Source organism: Pristiophorus japonicus, chromosome 13 (genome assembly GCF_044704955.1).
Source record: "Pristiophorus japonicus isolate sPriJap1 chromosome 13, sPriJap1.hap1, whole genome shotgun sequence".
Taxonomy (NCBI): Eukaryota; Metazoa; Chordata; class Chondrichthyes; family Pristiophoridae; genus Pristiophorus; species Pristiophorus japonicus.
Window position 1 is genome coordinate 46,747,951 of NC_091989.1, and position 24,827 is coordinate 46,772,777.

Genomic DNA, 24,827 nt, shown 5'->3' on the forward strand with positions numbered 1-24,827 from the left:
AAGACAATATGCCCTACTTTCTTCTTCTTCTTTAGGCGGTCCCTCGAATAGAGGATGACTTACCTCCACTACAAAAAGGGATAAGTTCAATGATTTCACAGGTGTTTCAATAAAGGCCCTAATATTCCAGGTCTGAGAACTACATATTGAAGGGCGGAAAATGCCTGTGCATGGATTTTTTTTAACGTGGGGTGGCGGTTGCACACCAGTCACAACACGGGCTTGACAGAGCTTGGTCTTGATCCAGTGACAAGGGTTAACCAAGACGACTGGAAACCAGCTTTGCTGCACAAACATAATGTGATCGTGCCCAGGAGAGGCATGAATTCGGGGCCCAGAAGAGGCGCGAGTCCAGGGGCAGCACGGGCTAGCCCACACTGAGATATGCTCGACTACCTCCCAGTTCAGAGATACTCACATCACCCTTCAATAGCTCATACATCCACTCATCCTCCAAACCCCACAGCTCAGAGACATTGTCTCCAAGTAACCCCCCTCCCTCTTCCAACTTCAGAGAGAAACTTGCTGTCAAAATTCCCCCTCCTTCAACCTCTCCCCAGCTGAGAGAAGCTTAAGGTTCAGCAGGAACCGCGTGAAAATGTAACAACTCCAGCACTAATATCTTGATGAGCTGAAGTTTTCAGTATTGGAAATTGCTTTTTTTTTTTAAATACATAATATGCTAACAAAAAGCTGTCCCCTATATACGGTTACAGTATCCAGCAGTACAATTTATGCAGTGTTCAAATAGTATATTGGAATACCTCCATTTATAAAAAAAATATAATAATCTTCTTCACACCTACTTTGCGTGTAACAGAGGATCAAATGGAGGATGTTGAGCTCCATATACATGTTGTATACTGCAAAAAAAAAGTATATTTTATCAGTACAAAATATGTCACATGAAATCAAACATCAGCAATTCTCTGCTATTCAAATGCATATCTGGCTGCACTGGGTGTTATCCAATATTAAAAACTGCACACAAGACAGCCGAAATGTCCAAATTTCTTTTTGTAGGCCACTTAACATAAGGCGCTCGAGTCATTTACAGAAAGCTATATACCACCAGCACAAGATGGCCCAGGGTCTATTCACATGTTCGCATCGTTCGGACCCTTTCCTTTCCTTCCCTCCCCCTATTCAAACTTGCACTCCTTTCTCTTTTCTCTCCAGCCCAGTTCAAGGATGCATTCTAGCTCCCCACGTTACATACTGGCACACTCTCTCCGCACCTCTAAATACTTGCCATCATTCTCATCTTTCCTTAAGTTTCATGCTGATATTCTTTCCCTCATCCCCATCCAATAACACACTTGCATTTTGCCCTTCTCACCACCCATCCAAGACTCACTCTTCACCAGACCACAATCTATTAAGACTTAATATAAATTGTAAAACAATGTAAAGTCATGTAGTTTTATTGCTAAAATAGCCCTATATATAACCCAAAGTCAAACTTTAAAAAGACAATTAGGTGCAACCAGTAGAATTAAATATTCTGGAGAAAAAAAGTTTAATTCTCATCCTCCCCGCCAAGCACTCCCCCGCCCTGCCCTTTTTGAAGCCACTGACTCAGATCAGAGTGCAGTTCCACGAGGTGTAACAAATGCAGCATATAAATACAAGTTATTAGCACCATTATTGTGAATAAAGAAATACAGTGCACACAAGAAGGCCCCTTGACCAAGATAACTAAGCCCTATCCAGTTGGTGTACACATATGCAACTTTAAGCATGGGTCACTGGTGCACCTTGACTCATTTCCAACAATACTCACCCTGGCCTGACAAAAGTGATGCCATTATTGGTATATTGATTCCAACCTGGCTATTCAAAAAGCTTTGACTGTCCTTTTCAGAGAAAGCAGTGTCACAGACCATTCAAACATTATTTAAGATTGTTTGCATGAGCAATCACATAATCTCAAGTGTTATACCTATAATATTAGAGTGTTATTGTTTTAGTACAAGAAATGCTAAATCTGCAGCTAAATGTGCTAAATTAGTATTTTCAAATCAGTTAAGAATTGTACCAGGGTTATAATTGTCAATGTGGGCAAGCTAAGTGAACTCCAATTGTCTATTTGTGCCACCTTCTGCTTCAACCCACTTTCCAGGCAGTGCCTGGTATAGTATCACACACTGTCAGTTACACCAGAATAATTTGCATGACTGAGCCATGGCATATTTATACTGCTGAATTTCTTTTTAATAACTCATGTACATTTTCTTTACCTCAGATCTTTTCTGATTTACTTTCCACTAAAATCATTCTAATGCAGGCATTTGCCTAATTTATAGACAGAAATGATGTCGTTTCCCTGCAAGCTGCAGCTTATTAGATAGCCCACAATTTTATATTCTTGAGCAAAGAAGCACTGCTGGCACAAATATATGGGGCCAGAAATTCCAACTGCCTGGGCCCGTACGAAGTTTCTATAGACACGGGGAGGCATCGGAAAAGCGCAATGCGCTGAAAACCAGCTTTTCCGATCTGTCAGCTTGACAGATCGTAGCCAGATCAGGAGCGGGGACATTTGCAAGGGCAAGATTGCAGGATTTACGCATAACTTGCCCAATAAATGTACTCAAAAAACTTGTGCCTGATAAAAGCAGGCGCTTAGCCTACTTTTACAGGCGCAAGAGTTATAAAACACACAAAAACATTAAAATAAAGATATGAAAACATATTTTATTGTTACAACCCTCCCCATGGTAAGTTTATTTTAAGGCATAATTTAAAAAATTTTTAAAAATCGGGAATATTTTTTTTTATATAACACATTAATAACTAATTTAAATGAATCTTAAATATGTAGTGTATATTTTCTATTTTTTAATTAGCGTTTTGGGTGTTTGGGAGAGTTTCTCATTCATAATAATGGGAACTCCAACTTACGGAGTTCCCAGTATTATGAATGAGAAAATGCTGTACCTTGATTGGCTGCCCAGAGCCATGTGACTGCAGCTTCAGTTTACGGATGTCCCTACGAGCACGCGCTGTGACGCGCAGGGATAGGAGGCCTGTGGACCGGGATCTCGAGTGGGCGCAGCAGCTTGTCATTTTTTTCTCAAAAATCTAGTCGAATGCCCGCGGGAAGGAGAAAGTGGGATTTCTGGGCCATGATCTAATTTCTCTCATTTGGAAGGAGGAGAGCATGTCAGGTGATCTCAGAGACACGGTAATCATGACCATCTTCCAGAAAGGCGACAAGGCCAATTGCGGTAATTACAGAGGAGTTTCCCTGCTGTCTGCCACAGGGAAAGTCATCGCAAGAATCCTCCTCAATCGCCGTCTCACTGTGACTGAAGAGCTCTTCCCAGAGTCGCAATGCGGATTCCGCCCACTCAGGGGCGCAATAGACTGCACGGCAAATCCTAGAGAAAGGCAGGGAGCAGCACCAACCTCTGTACATGGCCGCCTTTGACCTCACAAAAGCCTTCGACACAAAGGGATTATGGAGTGTCCTCCTCAAATTTGGCTGCCCTCAAAAGTTTGTCACCATGCTTCATGATGACATGCAAACCGTGATCCTGACCAACGGATCCACCGCAGACCCAATTCACGTGCAGACCGGGGTCAAGCAAGGCTGTGTTATCGCACCAATGCTCTTCTAGATCTTCCTTGCTGCAATGCTCCATCTCACCCTCAGTAAGCTCCCTGCTGGACTGGAGCTAATCGACAGAACAAACAGGAAACTGTTCAACCTCCACCACCTCCAGTCCAGATCCAAGGTCATCCCATCCTTTGTCATTGAATTACAGTACGCAGATGATGCCAAACTACAAGTCATCGTCATCACCTTCACCAAAGCGGACGAGAGCATGGGCCTGACACTAAATATCTGTAAGAGAAAGGTCCTCTACCAACCTGCCCCCACCACACAGCACGAGTATCAAAATCCACGAAGAGGCCTTGGACAACGTGCATCATTTTCCATACCTCGGGAGCCTACTGTCAACAAGGGCAAACATCAATGATGAAGTCCAACACTGCCTTCAGTGTGCCAGTGGAGCCTTCGGCTGCCTGAGGAAAAGAGTGTTCGAAGACAAGGATCTCAAACCTAGCACCAAGCTCATGGTCTACAGAGCAGTAGTGATACCCGCCCTCCTATATGCTTCAGAGACATGGACTATGTACAGCAGGCATCTCAAAGAAATGGAGAAGGACCACCAATGCTGTCTCCGCAAGATCCTGAAAATCCATTGGCAGGATAGCGCACCAATGTCAGTGTCTTCACTCAGGCCAACATCGAAGCATTGATCACGCTCGATCAGCTCCATTAGGTAGGCCACGTCGTCTGCATGCCCGATTAAGAGATTCCCAAAACAAGCGCTCTACTCAGAACTCTGACACGACAAGCAAGCGCCAAGTGAGCAAAGGAAACACCAAGGATACCCTCAATGCCTCCTTGCAAAAGTACAACATTCCCGACACCTGGGAATCCCTAGCCAAAGACCGTTCAAAGTGGAGGAAAAGTATGCGGGAAGGCGCCGAACAACTCGAGTCTATTCGTCGGGAGCAAGTGGAAGCCAAGCGTAAACAGCGGAAGGAGCACACAGCAACCCAAGCACCCCACCCACCCGTTCCTTCAACCACCATCTGCCCCACCTGTGAAATAGATCGTAGGTCCCGTATTGGACTGAGTCACTGGAGAACTCATTAGTGTGGAAGCAAGTCATCCTCGACTCCGAGGGACTGTCCAATAAGATTCTTGGGAATTCGAGAGAAAGAGCCAAAGCGAATAACGCAGACCACACTAATAATGAAACAAATATTCTAAAGGACAATCTAAATCAGTAAGTGGTGATTTGATGACACCAAACAACAACTTGCATTTATATAGCTCCTTTAATGTAGTAAAAATGTCCCAATGCGCTTTACAGGAGAGTTAAACAAATTTTGACACCGGGCCCACAAGGACATATTAGGACAGATAACCAAAAGCTTGGTCAAATTGTTAAGTGTTAAGGAGCATCTAAAAAAGGACAGGTGGGGGGGGGGGGGGGGGGGGGGGGAGGCGGGGGAGAGAGAGAGAATTCCACAGCTTTGGGCCGATGCAGTGAAGGCACAGCATCAATGATGGAGCTATTAAAATCGGGGATACACAAGAAGCCAGAATTGGAGGAGTGCAGAGATCGTTAAGGGTTGTGGGGTTGGAGGAAGCAACAGAGATCGGGAAGGGCGAGGCAATGGTGGGATTTGAAGACAAGGATGAGAATTTTTAAATTGAGGCGTTGTCAGACCGGGAGACTAGGCCAGCGAGCACAGGAGTGACAACCAAAAGGGGTAAAAATGGGAAGAAGTTGTTGAAGAGTGATTTTAAGGATGAGACTGATGGGGAAAAATGAGGATTCATAAGTGTATTTAAAAAAGAGAGAGATTGGACAACCACTGAAGGACACAACACCTTCATGGAACTCAATATCGGAGTGACACATCACCAAAACAATCCAAAATTTACCACCTATTCACTGAACATTTGTTCCAGATGCCGAGATTGAACATCTGGAAAGATATTGCACTTGGAGCAGAAGTCTTTTATAAGTGTAAAAGAGAATGGAAGTTTATAGTTTGGTTTCTATTGGCTAGAATTTCCAGTGATTCACCACCCGGTTTCTGGTGAGTAGCTTTTCTTTTTATTTTTTATATCAGTAAGTAAACTGTAACATTGTTGTTACCAATTTAAGGGTATCTAAGGGTTAAGGCATGGCAGGAGAGCTTGGTCAAGTGTTATGCTCCTCCTGTACCATGTGGGAACTCAGGGATACTTCCGGTGTCCCTGACGACTACGTGTGTGAGAAGTGTATCCGCCTCCATCTCCTGACGGACCGCGTTGCGGAATTGGAGCTGAGGGTGGATTCACTCTGGAGCATCCACGATGCTGAGAATGACATAAGTGGCACGTGTAGTGAGTTGGTCTTACCGCATGAGAAGGATCCACAGCCAGCTAGGGAATGGAAGACCAGCAGGAAGAGTAGTACAAAGAAGGTAGTGCAGGGGTCCCATCTGGTCATCCCCCTGCAAAACAGATACACTGCTTTGAGTGCTGTTGAGGGAGATGACTCATCAGGGGAGAGCAGCAGCAGCCAAGTTCATGGCACCGTGGCTGGCTCTGTTGTACAGGAGGGCATGAAAAAGAGTGCGAGAGCGATAGTGATAGGGGATTCAATCATAAAGGGAATAGATACGCATTTCTGCGGCCGCAACCGAGACTCCAGGATGGTATGTTGCCTCCCTGGTGCAAGGGTCAAGGATGTCTCCGAGTGAGTGCAGGACATTCTAAAAAGGGAGGGAGAACAGCCAGTTGTCATGGTGCACATTGGTACCAACGACATAGGTAAAAAAAGGGATGAGGTCCTACGAGACGAATTTAAGGAGCTAGGAGCTAAATTAAAAAGTAGGACCTCAAAAGTAGTAATCTCGGGATTGCTACCAGTGCCACGTGCGAGTCAGAGTAGGAATCACAGGATAGCTCAGATGAATACGTGGCTTGAGCAGTGGTGCAGCAGGGAGGGAATTCAAATTCGTGGGGCATTAGAACAGGTTCTGGGGGAGGTGGGACCAGTACAAACTGGACGGTCTGAACATGGGCAGGACTGGAACCAATGTCCTAGGGGGAGTGTTTGCTTGTGCTGTTGGGGAGGAGTTAAACTAATATGGCAGGGGGATGGGAACCAATACAGGGAGACAGAGGGAAACAAAAAGGAGACAAAAACAAAAGACAGAAAAGAGATGAGTAAAAGTGGAGGGTAGAGAAACCAAAGGCAAGAAACAAAAAGGGCCACTGAATATAAAAGGGCTGCAGGAGGGGTCAAAACTAAAAATCATGGTTTAAAAACTAGGATGAAAACACTCTACCTAAATGCACGCAGCATTCGAAATAAAGTAAGAGTTGACGGCACAAATCATTACAAATGGGTATGATTTGGTGGCCATTACAGAAACATGGTTGCAAGGTGGCCAAGACTGGGAATTAAACATACAGGGGTATCTGACGATTCAGAAAGATAGGCAAGAAGGGAAAGGAGGTGGGGTAGCTCTGTTAATAAAAGATGATATCAGGGCAGTTGTGAGGGATGACATTGGCTCCAATGAACAAAATGTTGAATCATTGTGGGTGGAGATTAGAGATAGTAAGGGGAAAAAGTCACTGGTCGGCGTAGTTTATAGGCCCCCAAATAATAACTTCACGGTGGGGCGGGCAATAATCAAGGGAATAATGGAGGCATGTGAAAAAGGAACGGCAGTAGTCATGGGGGATTTTAACCTACATATCGATTGGTCAAATCAAATCGCACGGGGTAGCCTGGAGGAGGAATTCATAGAATGCATATGGGATTGTTTCTTCGAACAGTATGTAACAGAACCTACAAGGGAGCAAGCCATCTTAGATCTGGTCCTGTGTAATGAGACAGGAAAAATAAACGATCTCCTAGTAAAAGATCCTCTCGGAATGAGTGATCACAACATGGTTGAATTTGTAATACAGATTGAGGCTGAGGAAGTTGTGTCAGAAACGAGCGTACAATGCTTAAACAAAGGGGACTACAGTGGGATGAGGGCAGAGTTGGCTAAAGTAGACTGGAAACAAGGACTAAATGGTGGCACAATTGAGCAACAGTGGAGGACTTTTAAGGAGCTCTTTCATAGTGTGCAACAAAAATATATTCCAGTGAAAAAGAGAGGCAAGAGAAGGGATAACCAGCCGTGGATAACCAAGGAAATAAAGGAAAGTATCAAATCAAAGACCAATGCGTATAAGGTGGCCAAGGTTAGTGGGAAACTAGAGGATTGGGAAAATTTTAAGCAACAGCAAAGAATAACTAAAAAAGCAATAAAGAAAGGGAAGATAGATTACGAAGATAAACTTGCGCAAAACATAAAAACAGATAGTAAAAGCTTTTACAGATATATAAAACGGAAAAGAGTGACTAAAGTAAATGTTGGTCCCTTAGAAGATGAAAAGGGGGATTTAATAATGGGAAATGTGGAAATGGCTGAGACCTTAAACAATTATTTTGCTTCCGTCTTCACAGTGGAAGACACAAAAACCATGCCAAAATTTGCAGGCCACAGGAATGTAGGAAACATAGAAGCATAGAAAATAGGTGCAGGAGTAGGCCATTCGGCCCTTCGAGCCTGCACCGCCATTCAATAAGATCATGGCTGATCATTTCCTCAGTACCCCGTTCCTGCTTCCTCTCCATACCCGTTGATCCCTTTAGCCGTAAGGGCCATATCTAACTCTCTCTTGAATATATCCAAGGAACTGGCATCAATAACTCTCTGCGGCAGGGAATTCAACAGGTTAACAACTCTCTGAGTGAAGAAGTTTCTCCTCATCTCAGTCCTAAATGGCCTACCCCTTATCCTAAGACTATGTCCCCTGGTTCTGGACTTCCCCAAAATCGGGAACATTCTTCCCAGTTCTAACCTGTCCAGTTCCGTCAGAATCTTATACGTTTCTGTGAGATCCCCTCTCATCCTTCTAAACTCCAGTGAATAAAGGCCCAGTTGATCCAGTTTCTCCTCATATGACAGTCCAGCCATCCTGGAATCAGTCTGATGAACCTTGGCTGCACTCACTCAATAACAAGAACGTCCTTCCTCAGATTAGGAGACCAAAACTGAACACAATATTCCAGGTGAGGCCTCACTAAGGCCCTGTACAACTGCAGTAAGACCTCTCTGCTCCTATACTCAAATCCCCTAGCTATGAAGGCCAACATACCATTTGCCTTCTTCACCACCTGCTGTACCTGCATGCCAACTTTCAAAGACTGATGAACCATGACACCCAGGTTTCATTGCACCTCCCCTTTTCCTAATCTGCCGCCATTCAGATAATATTCGGCCTTCGTGTTTTTGCCCCCAAAATGGATAATCTCACATTTATCCACATTATACTGCATCTGCCCACTCACCTAACCTGTCCAAGTCACCCTGCAGCCTCTTGGCGTCCTCCTCACAGCTCACACCGCCACCCAGTTTAGTGTCATCTGCAAACTTGGAGATATTACACTCTATTCCTTCATCTAAATCGTTAATGTATATTGTAAAGAGCTGGGGTTACAGCACTGAGCCCTGCGACACTCCACTAGTCACTGTCTGCCATTCTGAAAAGGACCCGTTTATCCCGACTCTCTGCTTCCTGTCTGCCAACCAGTTCTCTATCCACATCAGTACATTACCCCCAATACTTTGATTTTGCACACCAATCTCTTGTGCGGGACCTTGTCAAAAGCCTTTTGAAAGTCCAAATGCACCACATCCACTGGTTCTCCCTTGTCCACTCTGCTAGTTACATCCTCAAAAAATTCCAGAAGATTCGTCAAGCATGATTTCCCTGTCATAAATCCATGCTGACTTGGTCCGATCCTGTCACTGCTTTCCAAATGCGTTGCTATTTCATCCTTAATGATTGATTCCAACATGTTCCCCATGACTGATGTCAGGCTAACCGGTCTATAATTACCCGTTTTCTCTCTCCCTCCTTTTTTAAAAAGTGGTGTTACATTAGCTAATCTCCAGTCCATAGGAACAGATCCAGAGTCGATAGACTGTTGGAAAATGACCACCAATGCATCCACTTTTTCTAGAGCCACTTCCTTAAGTACTCTGTGATGCAGACTATCAGGCCCCAAGGATTTATCGGCCTTCAATCCCATCAATTTCCCTAACACAATTTCCCGCCTAATAAGGATATCCTTCAGTTCCTCCTTCTCACTAGACCCACTGACCCCGAGTCCATTCGGAAGGTTATTTATGTCTTCCTTCGTGAAGACAGAACCAAAGTATTTGTTCAATTGGTCTGCCATTTCTTTGTTCCCTATTATAAATTCACCTGAATCCGACTGCAAGGGACCTACGTTTGCCTTTACTAATCTTTTTCTCTTCACATAATTATAGAAGCTTTTGCAGTCAGTTTTTATGTTCTCTACAAGCTTCCTCTCATACTCTATTTCCCCCCTCTTAATTAAACCCTTTGTCCTCCTCTGTTGAATACTAAATTTCTCCCAGTCCTCAGGTTTGTTGCTTTTTTTAGCCAATTTATATGCCTCTTCCTTGGTTTTAACACTATCCTTAATTTCCCTTGTTAGCCACGGTTGAGCCACCTTCCCCGTTTTATTTTTACTCCAGACAGGGATGTACAATTGCTGAAGTTCATCCATGTGATCTTTAAATGTTTGCCATTGCTTATCCACCATCAACCCTTTAAGTATCCTTTGCCAGTCTATTCTCACCAAGTCACGCCTCATACCGTCGAAGTTACCTTTCCTTAAGTTCAGGAGCCTAGTTTCTGAATTAACTGTGTCTCTCCATCTTAATAAAGAATTCAACCACATTATGGTCACTCTTTCCCAAGGGGCCTCACACAACAAGATTGCTAATTAGTCCCTTCTTGTTACACATCACCCAGTCTAGGATGGCCAGCTCTCTCATTGGTTCCTCAACATATTGGTCTAGAAAACCATCCCTAATACACTCTAAGAAATCCTCTTCCACCGCATTGCTCCCAGTTTGGTTAGCCCAATCGATATGTAGATTAAAGTCACCAGGGAGGACCTTGAGACAATCACTATCACTAGGGGGGTAGTGCTGGACATGCTAATGGGACTGAAGGTAGACAAGTCCCCTAGACCTGATGAAATGCATCCCAGGGTATTAAAAGAGATGGCGGAAGTTATAGCAGATGCATTCGTTATAATCTACCAAAATTCTCTGGACTCTTTGGAGGTACCAGTGGATTGGAAAGCAGCTAATGTAACGCCTCTGTTTAAAAAGGGGGGCAGGCAAAAGGTAGGTAACTATAGGCCGGTTAGTTTAACATCTGTAGCAGGGAAAATGCTTGAAACTATCATTAAGGAAGAAATAGCGGACATCTAGATAGGAATAGTGCAATCAAGCAGACGCAGCATGGATTCATGAAAGGGAAATCATGTTTAACTAACTTACTGGAATTGTTTGAGGATATAACGAGCATGGTGGATAGAGGTGTACCGATGGATGTGGTATATTTAGATTTCCAAAAGGCATTCGATAAGGTGCCACACAAAAGGTTACTGCAGAAGATAAAGGTACGCAGAGTCAGAGGAAATGTATTAGCATGGATAGAGAATTGGCTGGCGAACAGAAAGCAGAGAGTCGGGATAAATGGGTCCTTTTCCGGTTGGAAATCAGTGGTTAGTGATGTGCCACAGGGATCGGTGCTGGGACCACAACTGTTTACAATATACATAGATGACCTAGAAGAGGGGACAGAGTGTAGTGCAACAAAATTTGCAGATGACACTAAGATTAGTGGGAAAGCGGGTTGTGTAGAGGACTCAGAGAGGCTGCAAGGAGATTTGGATACGTTAAGCGAATGGGCTAAGGTTTGGCAGATGGAATACAATGTCGGAAAGTGTGAGGTCATCCAGCTTGGGAAAAAAAAAAGTAAAAGGGAATATTATTTGAATGGGGAGAAAGTACAACATGCTGTGGTGCAGAGGGACCTGGGGGTCCTTGTGCATGAATCCCAAAAGGTTAGTTTGCAGGTGCAGCAGGTAATCAGGAAGGCGAATGGAATGTTGGCCTTCATTGCGAGAGGGATGGAGTACAAAAGCAGGGAGGTTTTGCTGCAACTGTATAAGGTATTGGTAAGGCCGCACCTGGAATACTGCATGCAGTTTTGGTCACCTTGCTGAAGGAAGGATATACTAGCTTTGGAAGGGGTACAGAGACAATTCACTAGGCTGATTCCAGAAATGAGGGGGTTACCTTATGATGATGGATTGAGTAGACTGGGTCTTTACTCGTTGGAGTTCAGAAGGATGAGGGGTGATCTTATAGAAACATTTAAAATCATGAAAGGGATAGACAAGATAGAGGCAGAGAGGTTGTTTCCACTGGTCGGGGAGACTAGAACTAGGGGGCACAGCCTCAAAATACGGAGGAGCCAATTTAAAACCGAGTTGAGAAATAATTTCTTCTCCCAGAGGGTTGTGAATCTGTGGAATTCTCTGCCCAAGGAAGCAGTTGAGGCTAGCTCATTGAATGTTTTCAAGTCAAAGATAGATAGATTTTTAACCAATAAGGGAATTAAGGGTTACGGGGAGAGGGCGGGCGGGTAAGTGGAGCTGAGTCCACGACCAGATCAGCCATGATCTTATTGAATGGCAGAGCAGGTTCGAGGGGCTAGATGGCCTACTCCTGTTCCTAATTCTTATGCTCTTATGTTTTTGTCAAGAACCAGGTCGGCAAAAAATTCCCCAGCTGAGTTAAGCTGGTGGTTTCGAAGTCCCGCTGGGGAGCAGACCGCCGGTGTGCACCGTCCACAGATCGCCCTCGCGCGATTTCTGGCTGAGCGGTGATCCAAAGGCAAGTATTAAAAAAACGCCCTCGAGGATCAGCGGAGCTGGGCGGTAGGTAAGTAGGTCTGCAAGAAAAAGGTAAGTGATTGTTTTTTTACTATTTATTTTCAAAATCTGTTGGGGTGATTTAATTTACAAGTGTCTTGGGAATGTTTTTTGGATTTTTTTTAGTTAGATTTTTTGAAAAATTATTTTTATTCTTTTTTTTTTTAAAAAAAGGTGTTCGGCCCAACCCTCAGCCTCGCAGCAAATTTTTATAGATTTTTTTTAAAAATTCGCCCATTTTCTTTGGGCACTGCCCAATCTACCGTAAATTGCACTTTTTCGACAGATTGGGGGTGTAAGGCTCATGTTTATGGGCGGATTTTTAAAAAAAAATTTCAGGAAGTTTGCGCCGGCGATAATCTTCGCAGCCTTAGCAGTTTTTTGGGCGGCAATCAGGCGCTGGCAGACTTTGGGGAAATTCTAGCCCTATTGGTTAATACTAAACCTCGTAGAGTTGATGAAGCAAATATTTTGTTGCATAGCCATACAAGAAAATAAATGCACGTCTTTACTTACTCAATGAGTTATAATTATACCGATTTCGTGTTTTGTTAAACAACTGAAACATTAATAATTCAGTTATCAAAAATAAATTAGTTAACACAAGATATAATAGAGGGTTTGTGCTGAAGCTGCACCAGAATGGTGGCTGGGAATTAATGGATGAAAGAGAGCAAGATATACATGTCTGACCAACTAGGAACAGCATTCGTTTATAGATTCTGGTCAGCTGTCAGGGTGCGTCCGCGCATGTGCAGTACATCCAAGGCTGAATCAGCTTTTTTTCAGAGATTCATTCATTCATTCATTCATTCATAGGCAGTCCCTCGGAATCGATGATGACTTGCTTCCACTCTAAAAATGAGTCCTTAGGTGGCTAAACCGTCCAAAAAGAGAACCACAGGTGGGACAGATTTTTGTTGAAGGAAAGGGTGGGTGGTACTGGTTTGCCGCACGCTCTTTCCGCTGCCTGTGTTGGATTTCTGCATGCTCTCGGCAATGAGACTAGAGGTGCTCACGCCCTCCCGGATGCACCTCCTCCACTTAGGGCGGCCTTTGGCCAGGAATTCCCAGTTGTCAGTGGGGATGTTGCACTTTATCAGGGAGGCTTTGAGGGTGCCCTTGTAACATTTCCTCTGCCCACCTTTGGCTCCTTTGCCGTGAAGGAGTTCAGAGTACAGCGCTTGCTCTGGGAGTCTCGTGTCTGGCATGAAAACAATGTGGCCTGTCCAGCGGAGTTGATGAAGTATGGTCAGTGCTTCAATGCTTCAAACCAAACGATGGAAGGAGACTTCAGCAGGTAGAGAGCCAAGACATTCAGTTCTGAGGCAAACGAGGCCCTCATCGTAGCGGTGCAAAGTCCAAGGGGGGATTTCAACAAAAATATATCCCAATAAGAAGAAAGACTTTAAGAGAAGGGATAACCATCCGTGGCTAACTCAGGAAATAAATGATGGTATCAAATTGAAAACAATGGCATACAAACTGGCCAAGACTAGTGGGAGGTCAGAGGATTTAAAAACCAGCAAAGAACTAAAAAAATAATAAAGCGAGGGAAGATAGATTATGAAAGTAAACGAGCAAGAAATATAAAAATAGCAAGAGTTTCTACAGGTATATGAAAAGGAAAAAAGTGGCTAAGATAAATGTTGGTCTCTCAGAGGATGAGATAGGGAATTAATAATAGGGAAGAGGGAAATGGCAGAGAATTTAAACAAATATTTTGTATCGGTCTTCACGATAGCAGACACTAAAAACATCCCAAGTGTGGATAATCAAGGGGCTATCGGGAGGGAGGAACTGAATACAATCACTATCACTAAAGTAGTAGTACCCGGTAAAATAATGGGACTAAAGACGGACAAGTCCCCTGGACTTGATGGCTTGCATCCTCGGGTCTTAAAAGAAGTGGCTGCAGAGATAGTGGATGCATTGGTTGTAATTTACCAAAATTCCCTGGATTCTGGGGAGATCCCAACGGATTGGAAAACCACAAATGTAACGCCATTATTTAAAAAAGGAGTCAGACAGAAAGCAGGAAACTATAGACCAGTTAGCCTAATGTCTGTCGTTGGGAAAATGCTGGAGTCCATTATTAAGGAAGTAGTAGCAAGACATTTGGAAAAGCATAATTCAGTCAAGCAGAGTCAACATTGTTTTATGAAAGGGAAATCATGTTTACTGGAGTTCTTTGAGGGTGTAACGAGCAAGGTGGATAGAGGGTACCAGTGGATGTGGTGTATTTGGATTTCCAGAAGGCATTCGATAAGGTGTTACATAAAAGTTTACTGCACAAGATAAAAGTTCACGGGGTTGGGGGCAATATATTAGCATGGATAGAGGATTGGCGAACTAAGAGAAAACAAAGTTGTGATAAATGGGCCATTTTCCGGTTGGCAAACAGTAACTAGTGGGGTGTCACAGGGATCAGTGCCGGGGCCTCAACTTTTACAATCTATATTAATGACTTGGATGAAGGGACCGAGTGTAATATAGCCAAGTTTGGTGATGATACAAGTTGTGAGGAGGAATCAAAAAAATCTGCAACAGGCAAAGTGAGTGGGCAAAAATTTGACAGATGGAGTTTAATGTGGGAACGGGTGCAGGACATTCTAAAAAGGGAGGGAGAACAGCCAGTTGTCGTGGTGCACATTGGTACCAACGACATAGGTAAAAAAAGGGATGAGGTCCTACGAAACGAATTTAAGGAGCTAGGAGCTAAATTAAAAAGTAGGACCTCAAAAGTAGTAATCTCGGGATTGCTACCAGTGCCACGTGATAGTCAGAGTAGGAATCGCAGGATAGTGCAGATGAATACGTGGCTTGAGCAGTGGTGCAGCAGGGAGGGATTCAAATTCCTGGGGCATTGGAACCGGTTCTGGGGGAGGTGGGACCAGTACAAACCGGACGGTCTGCACCTGTGCAGGACCGGAACCAATGTCCGAGGGGGAGTGTTTGCTAGTGCTGTTGGGGAGGATTTAAACTAATATGGCAGGGGGATAGGAACCAATGCAGGGAGACAGAGGGAAACAAAAAGGAGGCAAAAGCAAAAGACAGAAAGGAGATGAGGAAAAGTGGAGGGCAGAGAAACCCAAGGCAAAGAACAAAAAGGGCCAATGTATAGCAAAATTCTAAAAGGACAAAGGGTGTTAAAAAAACAAGCCTGAAGGCTTTGTGTCTTAATGCAAGGAGTATCCGCAATAAGGTGCATGAATTAACTGTGCAAATAGATGTTAACAAATATGATGTGATTGGGATTACGGAGACGTGGCTCCAAGATGATAAGGGCTGGGAACTCAACATCCAGGGGTATTCAACATTCAGGAAAGATAGAATAAAAGGAAAAGGAGGTGGGGTAGCATTGCTGGTTAAGGAGCAAATTAAGGCAATAGTTCGGAAGGACATTAGCTTGGATGATGTGGAATCTATATGGGTAGAGCTGCAGAATACCAAAGGGCAAAAAACGTTAGTGGGAGTTGTGTACAGACCTCCAAACAGTAGTAGTGATGTTGGGGAGGACATCAAACATGAAATTAGGGGTGCGTGCAATAAAGGTGCAGCAGTTATATTGGGTGACTTCAATATGCACATAGATTGGGTTAACCAAACTGGAAGCAATACGGTGGAGGAGGATTTCCTGGAGTGCATAAGGGATGGTTTTTTAGACCAATATGTCGAGGAACCAACTTGGGGGGAGGCCATCTTAGACTGGGTGTTGTGTAATGAGAGAGGATTAATTAGCAATCTCGTTGTGCGAGGCCCCTTGGGGAAGAGTGACCATAATATGGTGGAATTCTGCATTAGGATGGAGAATGAAACAGTTAATTCAGAGACCATGGTCCAGAACTTATAAAGAAGGGTAACTTTGAAGGTATGAGGAGTGAATTGGCTAGGATAGATTGGCGAATGATACTAAAGGGGTTGACTGTGGATGGGCAATGGCAGACATTTAGAGACCGCATGGATGAACTACAACAATTGTACATTCCTGTCTGGCATAAAAATAAAAAAGGGAAGGTGGCTCAACCGTGGCTATCAAGCGAAATCAGGGATAGTATTAAAGCCAAGGAAGTGGCATACAAATTGGCCAGAAATAGCAGCGAACCCGGGGACTGGGAGAAATTTAGAACTCAGCAGAGGAGGACAAAGGGTTTGATTAGGGCAGGGAAAATGGAGTACGAGAAGAAGCTTGCAGGGAACATTAAGAAGGATTGCAAAAGTTTCTATAGATATGTAAAGAGAAAAAGGTTAGTAAAGACAAACGTAGGTCCCCTGCAGTCAGAATCAGGGGAAGTCATAACGGGGAACAAAGAAATGGCGGACCAATTGAACAAGTACTTTGATTCGGTATTCACTGAGAAGGACACAAACAACCTTCCGGATATAAAAGGGTTCGGAGGTTCTAGTAAGGAGGAGGAACTGAGGGAAATCCTTATTAGTCGGGAAATTGTGTTGGGGAAATTGATGGGATTGAAGGCCGATAAATCCCCAGGGCATGATGGACTGCATCCCAGAGTACTTAAGGAGGTGGCCTTGGAAATAGTGGATGCATTGACAGTCATTTTCCAACATTCCATTGACTCTGGATCAGTTCCTATGGAGTGGAGGGTAGCCAATGTAACCCCACTTTTTAAAAATGGAGGGAGAGAGAAAACAGGGAATTATAGACCGGTCAGCCGGACATCGGTAGTGGGTAAAATGATGGAATCAATTATTAAGGATGTCATAGCAGTGCATTTGGAAAGAGGTGACATGATAGGTCCAAGTCAGCATGGATTTGTGAAAGGGAAATCATGCTTGACAAATCTTCTGGAATTTTTTGAGGATGTTTCCAGTAGAGTGGACAAGGGAGAACCAGTTGATGTGGTATATTTGGACTTTCAGAAGGCTTTCGACAAGGTCCCACACAAGAGATTAATGTGCAAAGTTAAAGCACATGGGATTGGGGGTAGTGTGCTGACATGGATTGAGAACTGGTTGTCAGACAGGAAGCAAAGAGTAGGAGTAAATGGGGACTTTTCAGAATGGCAGGCAGTGACTAGTGGGGTACCGCAAGGTTCTGTGCTGGGGCCCCAGCTGTTTACACTGTACATTAATGATTTAGACGAAGGGATTAAATGTAGTATCTCCAAATTTGCGGATGACACTAAGTTGGGTGGCAGTGTGAGCTGCGAGGAGGATGCTATGAGGCTGCAGAGCGACTTGGATAGGTTAGGTGAGTGGGCAAATGCATGGCAGATGAAGTATAATGTGGATAAATGTGAGGTTATCCACTTTGGTGGTAAAAACAGAGAGACAGACTATTATCTGAATGGTGACAGATTAGGAAAAGGGGAGGTGCAAAGAGACCTGGGTGTCATGGTACATCAGTCATTGAAGGTTGGCATGCAGGTACAGCAGGCAGTTAAGAAAGCAAATGGCATGTTGGCCTTCATAGCGAGGGAATTTGAGTACAGGGGCAGGGAGGTGTTGCTACAGTTGTACAGGGCCTTGGTGAGGCCACACCTGGAGTATTGTGTACAGGTTTGGTCTCCTAACCTGAGGAAGGACATTCTTGCTATTGAGGGAGTGCAGCGAAGGTTCACCAGACTGATTCCCGGGATGGCGGGACTGACCCATCAAGAAAGACTGGATCAACTGGGCTTGTATTCACTGGAGTTCAGAAGAATGAGAGGGGACCTCATAGAAACGTTTAAAATTCTGACGGGATTAGACAGGTTAGATGCAGGAAGAATGTTCCCAATGTTGGGGAAGTCCAGAACCAGGGGACACAGTCTAAGGATAAGGGGGAAGCCATTTAGGACCGAGATGAGGAGGAATTTCTTCACCCAGAGAGTGGTGAACCTGTGGAATTCTCTACCACAGAAAGTTGTTGAGGCCAATTCACTAAATATATTCAAAAAGGAGTTAGATGAAGTCCTTACTACTCGGGGAATCAAGGGGTATGGTGAGAAAGCAGGAATGGGGTACTGAAGTTGCATGTTCAGCCATGAACTCATTGAATGGCGGTGCAGGCTAGAAGGGCTGAATGGCCTACTCCTGCACCTATTTTCTATGTTTCTATGTTTCTATCCACTTTGGCGGAAAAAATAAAAAAAGCTAGTATGCAGGTACAGCAAGTAATCAGGAAGGCAAATGGAATGTTGGCCTTTATTGCAAGGGGGATGGAGTATAAAAGCAGAGAAGTCCTGCTACAACTGTACAGGGTATTGGTGAGGCCACACCAAGAGTACTGCATACAGTTTTGGTCTCCGTATTTAAGAAAGGATATACTTGCATTGGAGGCAGTTCAGAGAAGGTTCACTAGGTTGATTCCGGAGATGAGGGGGTTGACTTATGAAGATAGGTTGAGTAGGTTGGGCTGATACATATTGAGTTCAGAAGAATGAGAGGTGATCTTATTGAAACATAAGAGGGGCTCGACAAGGTAGATGCAGAGAGGATATTTCCACTCATAGGGGAAACTAAAACTAGGGGATATAGTTTCAGAATAAGCAGTCGCCCATGCTTCTCTCAGACTGTTGTAAATCTGCAGAATTCTCTACCCCAGAGAGCTGTGGAGGCTGGGTCATTGAATATATTTAAGGCAGAGATAGATTTTTAAGCGATAAGGGAATAAATGGGTTTGGGCAGCGGGCAGGGAAGTGGAGCTGATTTCATGATCTGATCAGCCATGATCTTATTAAATGGCGGAGCAGGCTCGGGGAGCCAGTTGACCTCCTCCTGCTCCTATTTCAATAGGAGGGGTGCCAGTAAACCCCTCCCAGTGGTGCTAAAGCGTGTGTGGACCAGTGTGGCCAAGGAGGTTTCCTCAGTGGACGATATCAAGAGAGACCGACCATAAGCAGTGTCAGAAAAGGTTCAATGAGCATTGCAGGGTCATCAAAATAAGTAATATTTTTATTCATACACTCCAATACTTAAATTGTAAATCAGACACATGTTGGTAGAGGTAGACTTAGTGTTGCACCTTATTTGCCATGAGTGATCGTTACACATTATTAAAACTGCTTTTTGACATCTTAAAAGATGTTTCTGCACTTCAATGTCTTCCTCATGAACCACGTGCAACTACCAGGGCCATTAAACAAAGGACTGTATTAAATGGACACAGTATTGTATAAGTGCTTTGGTGGCTATCTGTGTGTGCCACAAGAGCAGAAGGGCCCTCTGGTAAGCATTCCAATTGTCAACTTTGCAGGGAAATATGTCCCACAAAAGCCAGGAACAGTGGCGCACAGACAGTGGTCCACCCCAGATACTGCCATTAATGGACCTCGAGGAGAGAGTGGCAGCTCTGATCGGTGTCTCATGGAGGTCAACTATGCATGGGGCTGCTGATCCCCTGCTCGAAACGGAGGGCAAGTCCTGCAAAATCCCCGGGCTGGGTTGGGGCAATGTTATGCAGTGTCTGTGGGCAAGGGTTGGGGCAATGCAGTGTCTGTGGGCTACATATAATGGAGTAGCGGCCAGTGGTCCTTCAAATGAGCCTCTATATGAGACCTACATCATGTCACCCTGTCCCCTCCCCTGTTGCTAACCACTCGTCTGTTGTTTTCTATTTCCAGACGAGGAGAAGCCACATTCGCCAATGGAAGCTTCCACCTCAGCCCATCATGTGGAGGAGGGGGACGCCGAAGACACCGAGAACTAAGAAACTCCACAGGAGGAGGAAACTGATGAAGCTATTCCTGCGGGTGGGAGGGGGCGGCGATGCAATTGACACCTCTTTTAGCTGCGGCCAGTAGCTCTGACAAGGAAGAAACATTCTCGGGCTTTGGCCAATCTGAGGCCGCAGATCCAAGTGGCGTGCAGCAACGCACGACCAGGGTTGAATCCCATATGCAGTCTCTCCAGAGAGTGAATCGGCAAAGCCAGTCTGCTGACAGACAGGCAGACGCACACCTGGACATGGTGGGACTGTCCAGGGAGAGCATCCAGCTCAGCCGACAGGGCCTGGAGGTCTTGTGTGATTTTCCCGCAAGCATCGCAGCACTATCCATGGGCTTGGCGCAGTTTGTCGCTGGTGTCTGAGGGTTCAAAATGGGGGTCATGAGCCAGGTGGCAAAGCCGTAGCGTTTGTCCCCCAGCATCCAGCTCTGGCCTTGTGGCTGACGCTCAATCAGGTATGAAACACTGCTCTCACGCAAGATGAAAGCATCACGGATGCTTCCTGGAAATTGGGCACTGACTGCCATGATGCGCTGACTATGGTCGCAGACGATCTATACATTCCAGAGTGGAATCCCTTTTGGTAAACCTCTGGATCTTCTAAAGGAGCTTGCAGGGCAATGTGCATACAGTTAATGGCAGCCTGAACCTTGGGGTAGCCAGCAATTCGTGCAAAACCTGTAGCCCTCTCATTGTGTGCCTCCTTGGTCATTAGAAACTTTATAAAGTCCATCCTGCGTGCGTAGTGCAATAGTCACCTGGCGAATGCAGCGAACTGCTAGATGCAGCGCATGTCTCCTGCTGATGCCTGAAATGAACCAGAGGCATAGAAGGCAAGTGCCGCAGTCATCTTCACCTCGATGGGCAGTGCAGTCCTGTTGCCACTGGTAGGCTGCAAGTCTGCCTTTATGAGCTGGCATATTTCTGTGACCACCTCTTTTTGGAAGCGTGGCCTTCAAACGCACCGTGCCTCAGACAGTTGCAGGTATGAGTGCTGTTCCCTGTAAACTCGTGGGGAGGGTAAGGCCTCCACCCCATACGTCTGCGAGCTCTTTGATTATGCTCAAAATGCTCTTGAATAAGCCTTCCTCCCAGCTCGATGCTGCATAGAAAAAGCAGCCAGGAATAATGGCAGAGATATTATAGCCCCCATTCTTTTAAATGTCCTTAAAAACGAACGATAAACTCACAAAGCTCAGTGTGTAAAACGCAGCCTTCCCTCCAAATCCTTTTATGCACTGAACTTCTGCTCCGTTTTTCAAGATGATGCCATATGGGTCCGACCTGGTAAGACTTGATTTTTTCTGGGCGTGTTTTTGGGCGGGCGGTAAAAATGGAGATGGCGTCAAATTTTCCGTCCCTGGTGATAGCACAACGTTGCACACCGATTGGCGTTATAAAAACGGCAAAAAAAAACAGGCGGGCGATAATTTTGAGCGCCGTCACAAAACCGCTGCTGAATATTCCGGGCGCTAAATTTTTTGCAACTCGTTTAGCGTCCCAAAAAATTACTTTTTCAGCTTCGCCATGGCAATAAACGGTCACAAACCTGCCAAATTTAATATATTTCCTTACACCCAGAATACTAAAGCAGCAACAGGAAAGCTGCAGGCAGATTCCATATGACCCCAAAATTAATTCTTATTCAAAGCAGATAGTGCCCAAAAAGTTAACTTCATTCAATAAATCGGCCAGGCAGGGGAGGATTTGTTTGAAAGGCGTGTACGGATTTGGATGATACTAGAGATAATACACAATGTACTTACGAAAGATTTTAAAGAGAGAGAGAGATTAAATGGAGTAGATAAGGTTAACGGTGCATTAATGCTTTAAGTTATAAAAAGAGTTCGAAATCATGCACCAGGGAACAAGGGGACATAAAGGCAACATGAGCAGAAGAAGTGTAAAAGAGGAGCTTAGAAGGATTTTCATGCAAAGTAATAACAGGACACGGAATGTATTACTAAAAGTGGCGACAAATATAAGTCTATAATACTTTTAAGAGGAAATTAGATGATTTTAATGAAAGGGCATAGAAATGGGATTGGAGGAGATTACATTAGAATGACGTTAACACCAGCAAACTTAAAACGCAGACACACTCTTTCCTCCAACATTGAAATTTGCAGTTTTTCCCCCATTTGCCACAATTCTCTTTGGATGTTAACTGCACCACCTTCTTTGCAATGCCCAACCCAATCCAATTCAAAAATAGCATTCCCAAGGAATTACAATTTCTTTGAAACAATTAAAAACCAAACCTTTATAATGATATCAATATGAAGCTTTTAAGTGTGAGGACTTTGATGTCCCAACTAATGTTTGTAAACCTACTTTAGTCAAAACGATGTGCAAGACAGACTCTGCAAACAATCATATGCTGAGGCAACAGAGACCAAGAGATGGACAGATTTGCAAACCTACGATCAAATCTCTGCATGAACATTGGTGAGCATCATTACAGTTCATGCAAACTATTTGCAGGTTATTTTCCATGGAAGGAATGTTCCGCTGCTGCAAGAACTGATTTTTCGACCTGAGTGTCAAAAATAGATGTACATTTCAAAATTCAGACAAGGATGGGAGGGGGAAAAAAGTTTTTTTTTTTTAATTTAGTTGTGGGCACAATTAACAAGCACTAAACTTGAACTGTAAAAGTCAAGTATGTAAGTGCACTGTATGGTGTATTTCTGCGCCAGAGTCCAGGGTGGCCCATATCCAATTGCTTGTCTGTACTGAGTTAGTTGACTTTATTGAGGAGCAGTGGAAGCACCACATTTGGTTTCATTGCCCAGAACAAAGGAAGAAATTATTAGTCAGTGACCCCTTATTGAGTGCACACATATCAGGTTAGCCCCTCCACATCATAGTCAACTATTACTTAATGTTCAAACTTGTGTGAAGAATGGCAGCAGTGAGGCACTAGAGTCTACGGACACTCACAAAAATGTACCCAGAAACGTTGCACCTTCAAAACAGGAATGCTAAAGGAAGAAAATGTAGGGACAATGGGGGAAGAGAGTAAGGATTTTACCATAATTTTTCTTGGGATAACAATACATGAAGCTTTAGAGTTGGGTCAATAGTTTAATCTTAGTGATATTGAACAACGAACATCAATGTTTTCTTCCATTGCATAACATTGTGGAGGCTCAGTCTTAGTTAGGGTTTCCTGTTCGTATTCCTGATTCTGGGTTTAAACCAGCTGAGTGCAGCATCATTCTCTACCAAAACACCACTGCACAAAGTAGTAGTACACAAACTAATTGCTGTTTTTTGGATCTCATGTGAATATGCAATTACAGGGAAGAAATTAAGTGTATTCCCGCTAGTACAGTAATAAGCTATCCAGCAGAATTCATTTAGGGCTGGAAACAAGTTATATACATTTTTTTGCTCAAAGAACATTGAGATGCAGTGGAAGCTAAACAAAGAAAAAAAAAAAATTAAATTTAGGGAATAGGCTGTGTTCAAAAGTGTAATCACAGTATGATAAAGTGGATTTTAATTTCACCAGCTTGTAAATGGAGGAATGTGCAATGAGGTGATTAGAAAGTCACAGCTCCAATTATACCTAAAGTTAAAATCCAGTTTGTTAAAACAAAGGCAAAAAATGCATTGCAATAGTATGCTGGGTAGAGATAGCATCGACTCCATTTACCAACATACTGGAAGGGAACAAACACGATGTCAATTAATTATAAATGGATCAAAAAAGAGGGGCAGAAAAGGAAAGTACAGCAGCAAAGACTTCATCCTTCCTCTCAAAAAAACAGATGAAGTACAAAAACTACTGATCAGGAAACACGTGCTGGTTCTTCTATGGTTTATAGAACTAATTTTCTGGGTATATATTACTGCATTTATTAGCAAGTACTTTCCTCACAGAAGTGGGAGTAGGGACAGTGCGACATGTCATTAATCCAGTCACATCTAGTTATTTTTCATTTACATCATGTGCTACATGTGTGTCTATAGAATTAATACTTTAATCATTTTTACCACTGTCAACCACTACAAGACTGAGACAAACGCAATTAGCAGTAGCCAGAATCAGAATATGGAAGGAGGAAGAAATGAGAGTTGAGGGGATGGGAAATGAAGTAGCAGGTATTCAGGTTGCAAGTCTAGTGAACGTGCATTCATATTAATCCAGTGCTGAATTCCATCCAAAATAGGTCTCAGTGATCACTGTGCCAACTGGAGCATTTGGTCTGGTTTTAATGAAAAACATGTTAAATATAAAGACAATCCAGCCTTTTTTAATCACCATGAGTAAGATATTAATTTCAAGCCATGCAATCAAACACACCTGAGAGAGCCCCCAGCGTCCCTTAGATCTGCCCCAAATCATGGGCCCAAATTTCCCGAACCTCTTTTTCTGGCACCCCCACTCGATCTGCGCCGCTTTTGCCCGCTTCCAAGCGAACCAAAGAAAGACCTCCGTAATTTGGCCGCTCCCCAGCCTCTCCTCCATCGTGGCGCAGTGTGGTCCAATGGATTGGGGGCGGAGCCGGGACCTCTGCACATACGCGCGAGAGTCTGTGCGCATGTGCAGTAGCTCCTAGCAGGCCGTTTCTGCAAACGCACGCTGCAGGTTATGTGGGAAGGGCCAAAGCACGCCACCCCTAGCCCTGGCAGAATGGGCTCCCTCAACGGCGGCCCGCTGCGTTCCCTAAGGTATTTTTTTTATTTGTTATTTACTGATTGATTTTGGTGCTTTGGGGCAGGGTTCCTTCTATTTTATTT

The 24,827-nt window shown here is 44.1% G+C and overlaps 1 protein-coding gene across 1 annotated transcript in view; it reads right to left on the reverse strand.

Annotated features, from left to right (window-relative positions):
- The window catches only part of tbc1d22a (TBC1 domain family, member 22a), a 294,045-nt gene that overhangs the window by 264,922 nt on the left and 4,296 nt on the right, over window positions 1–24,827 (reverse strand). Inside the window, exon 2 of the mRNA XM_070896745.1 lies at window positions 807–863. Coding sequence (XP_070752846.1) covers window positions 807–863 — 57 coding nt within the window. The remainder of the gene's footprint in view (window positions 1–806; window positions 864–24,827) is intronic.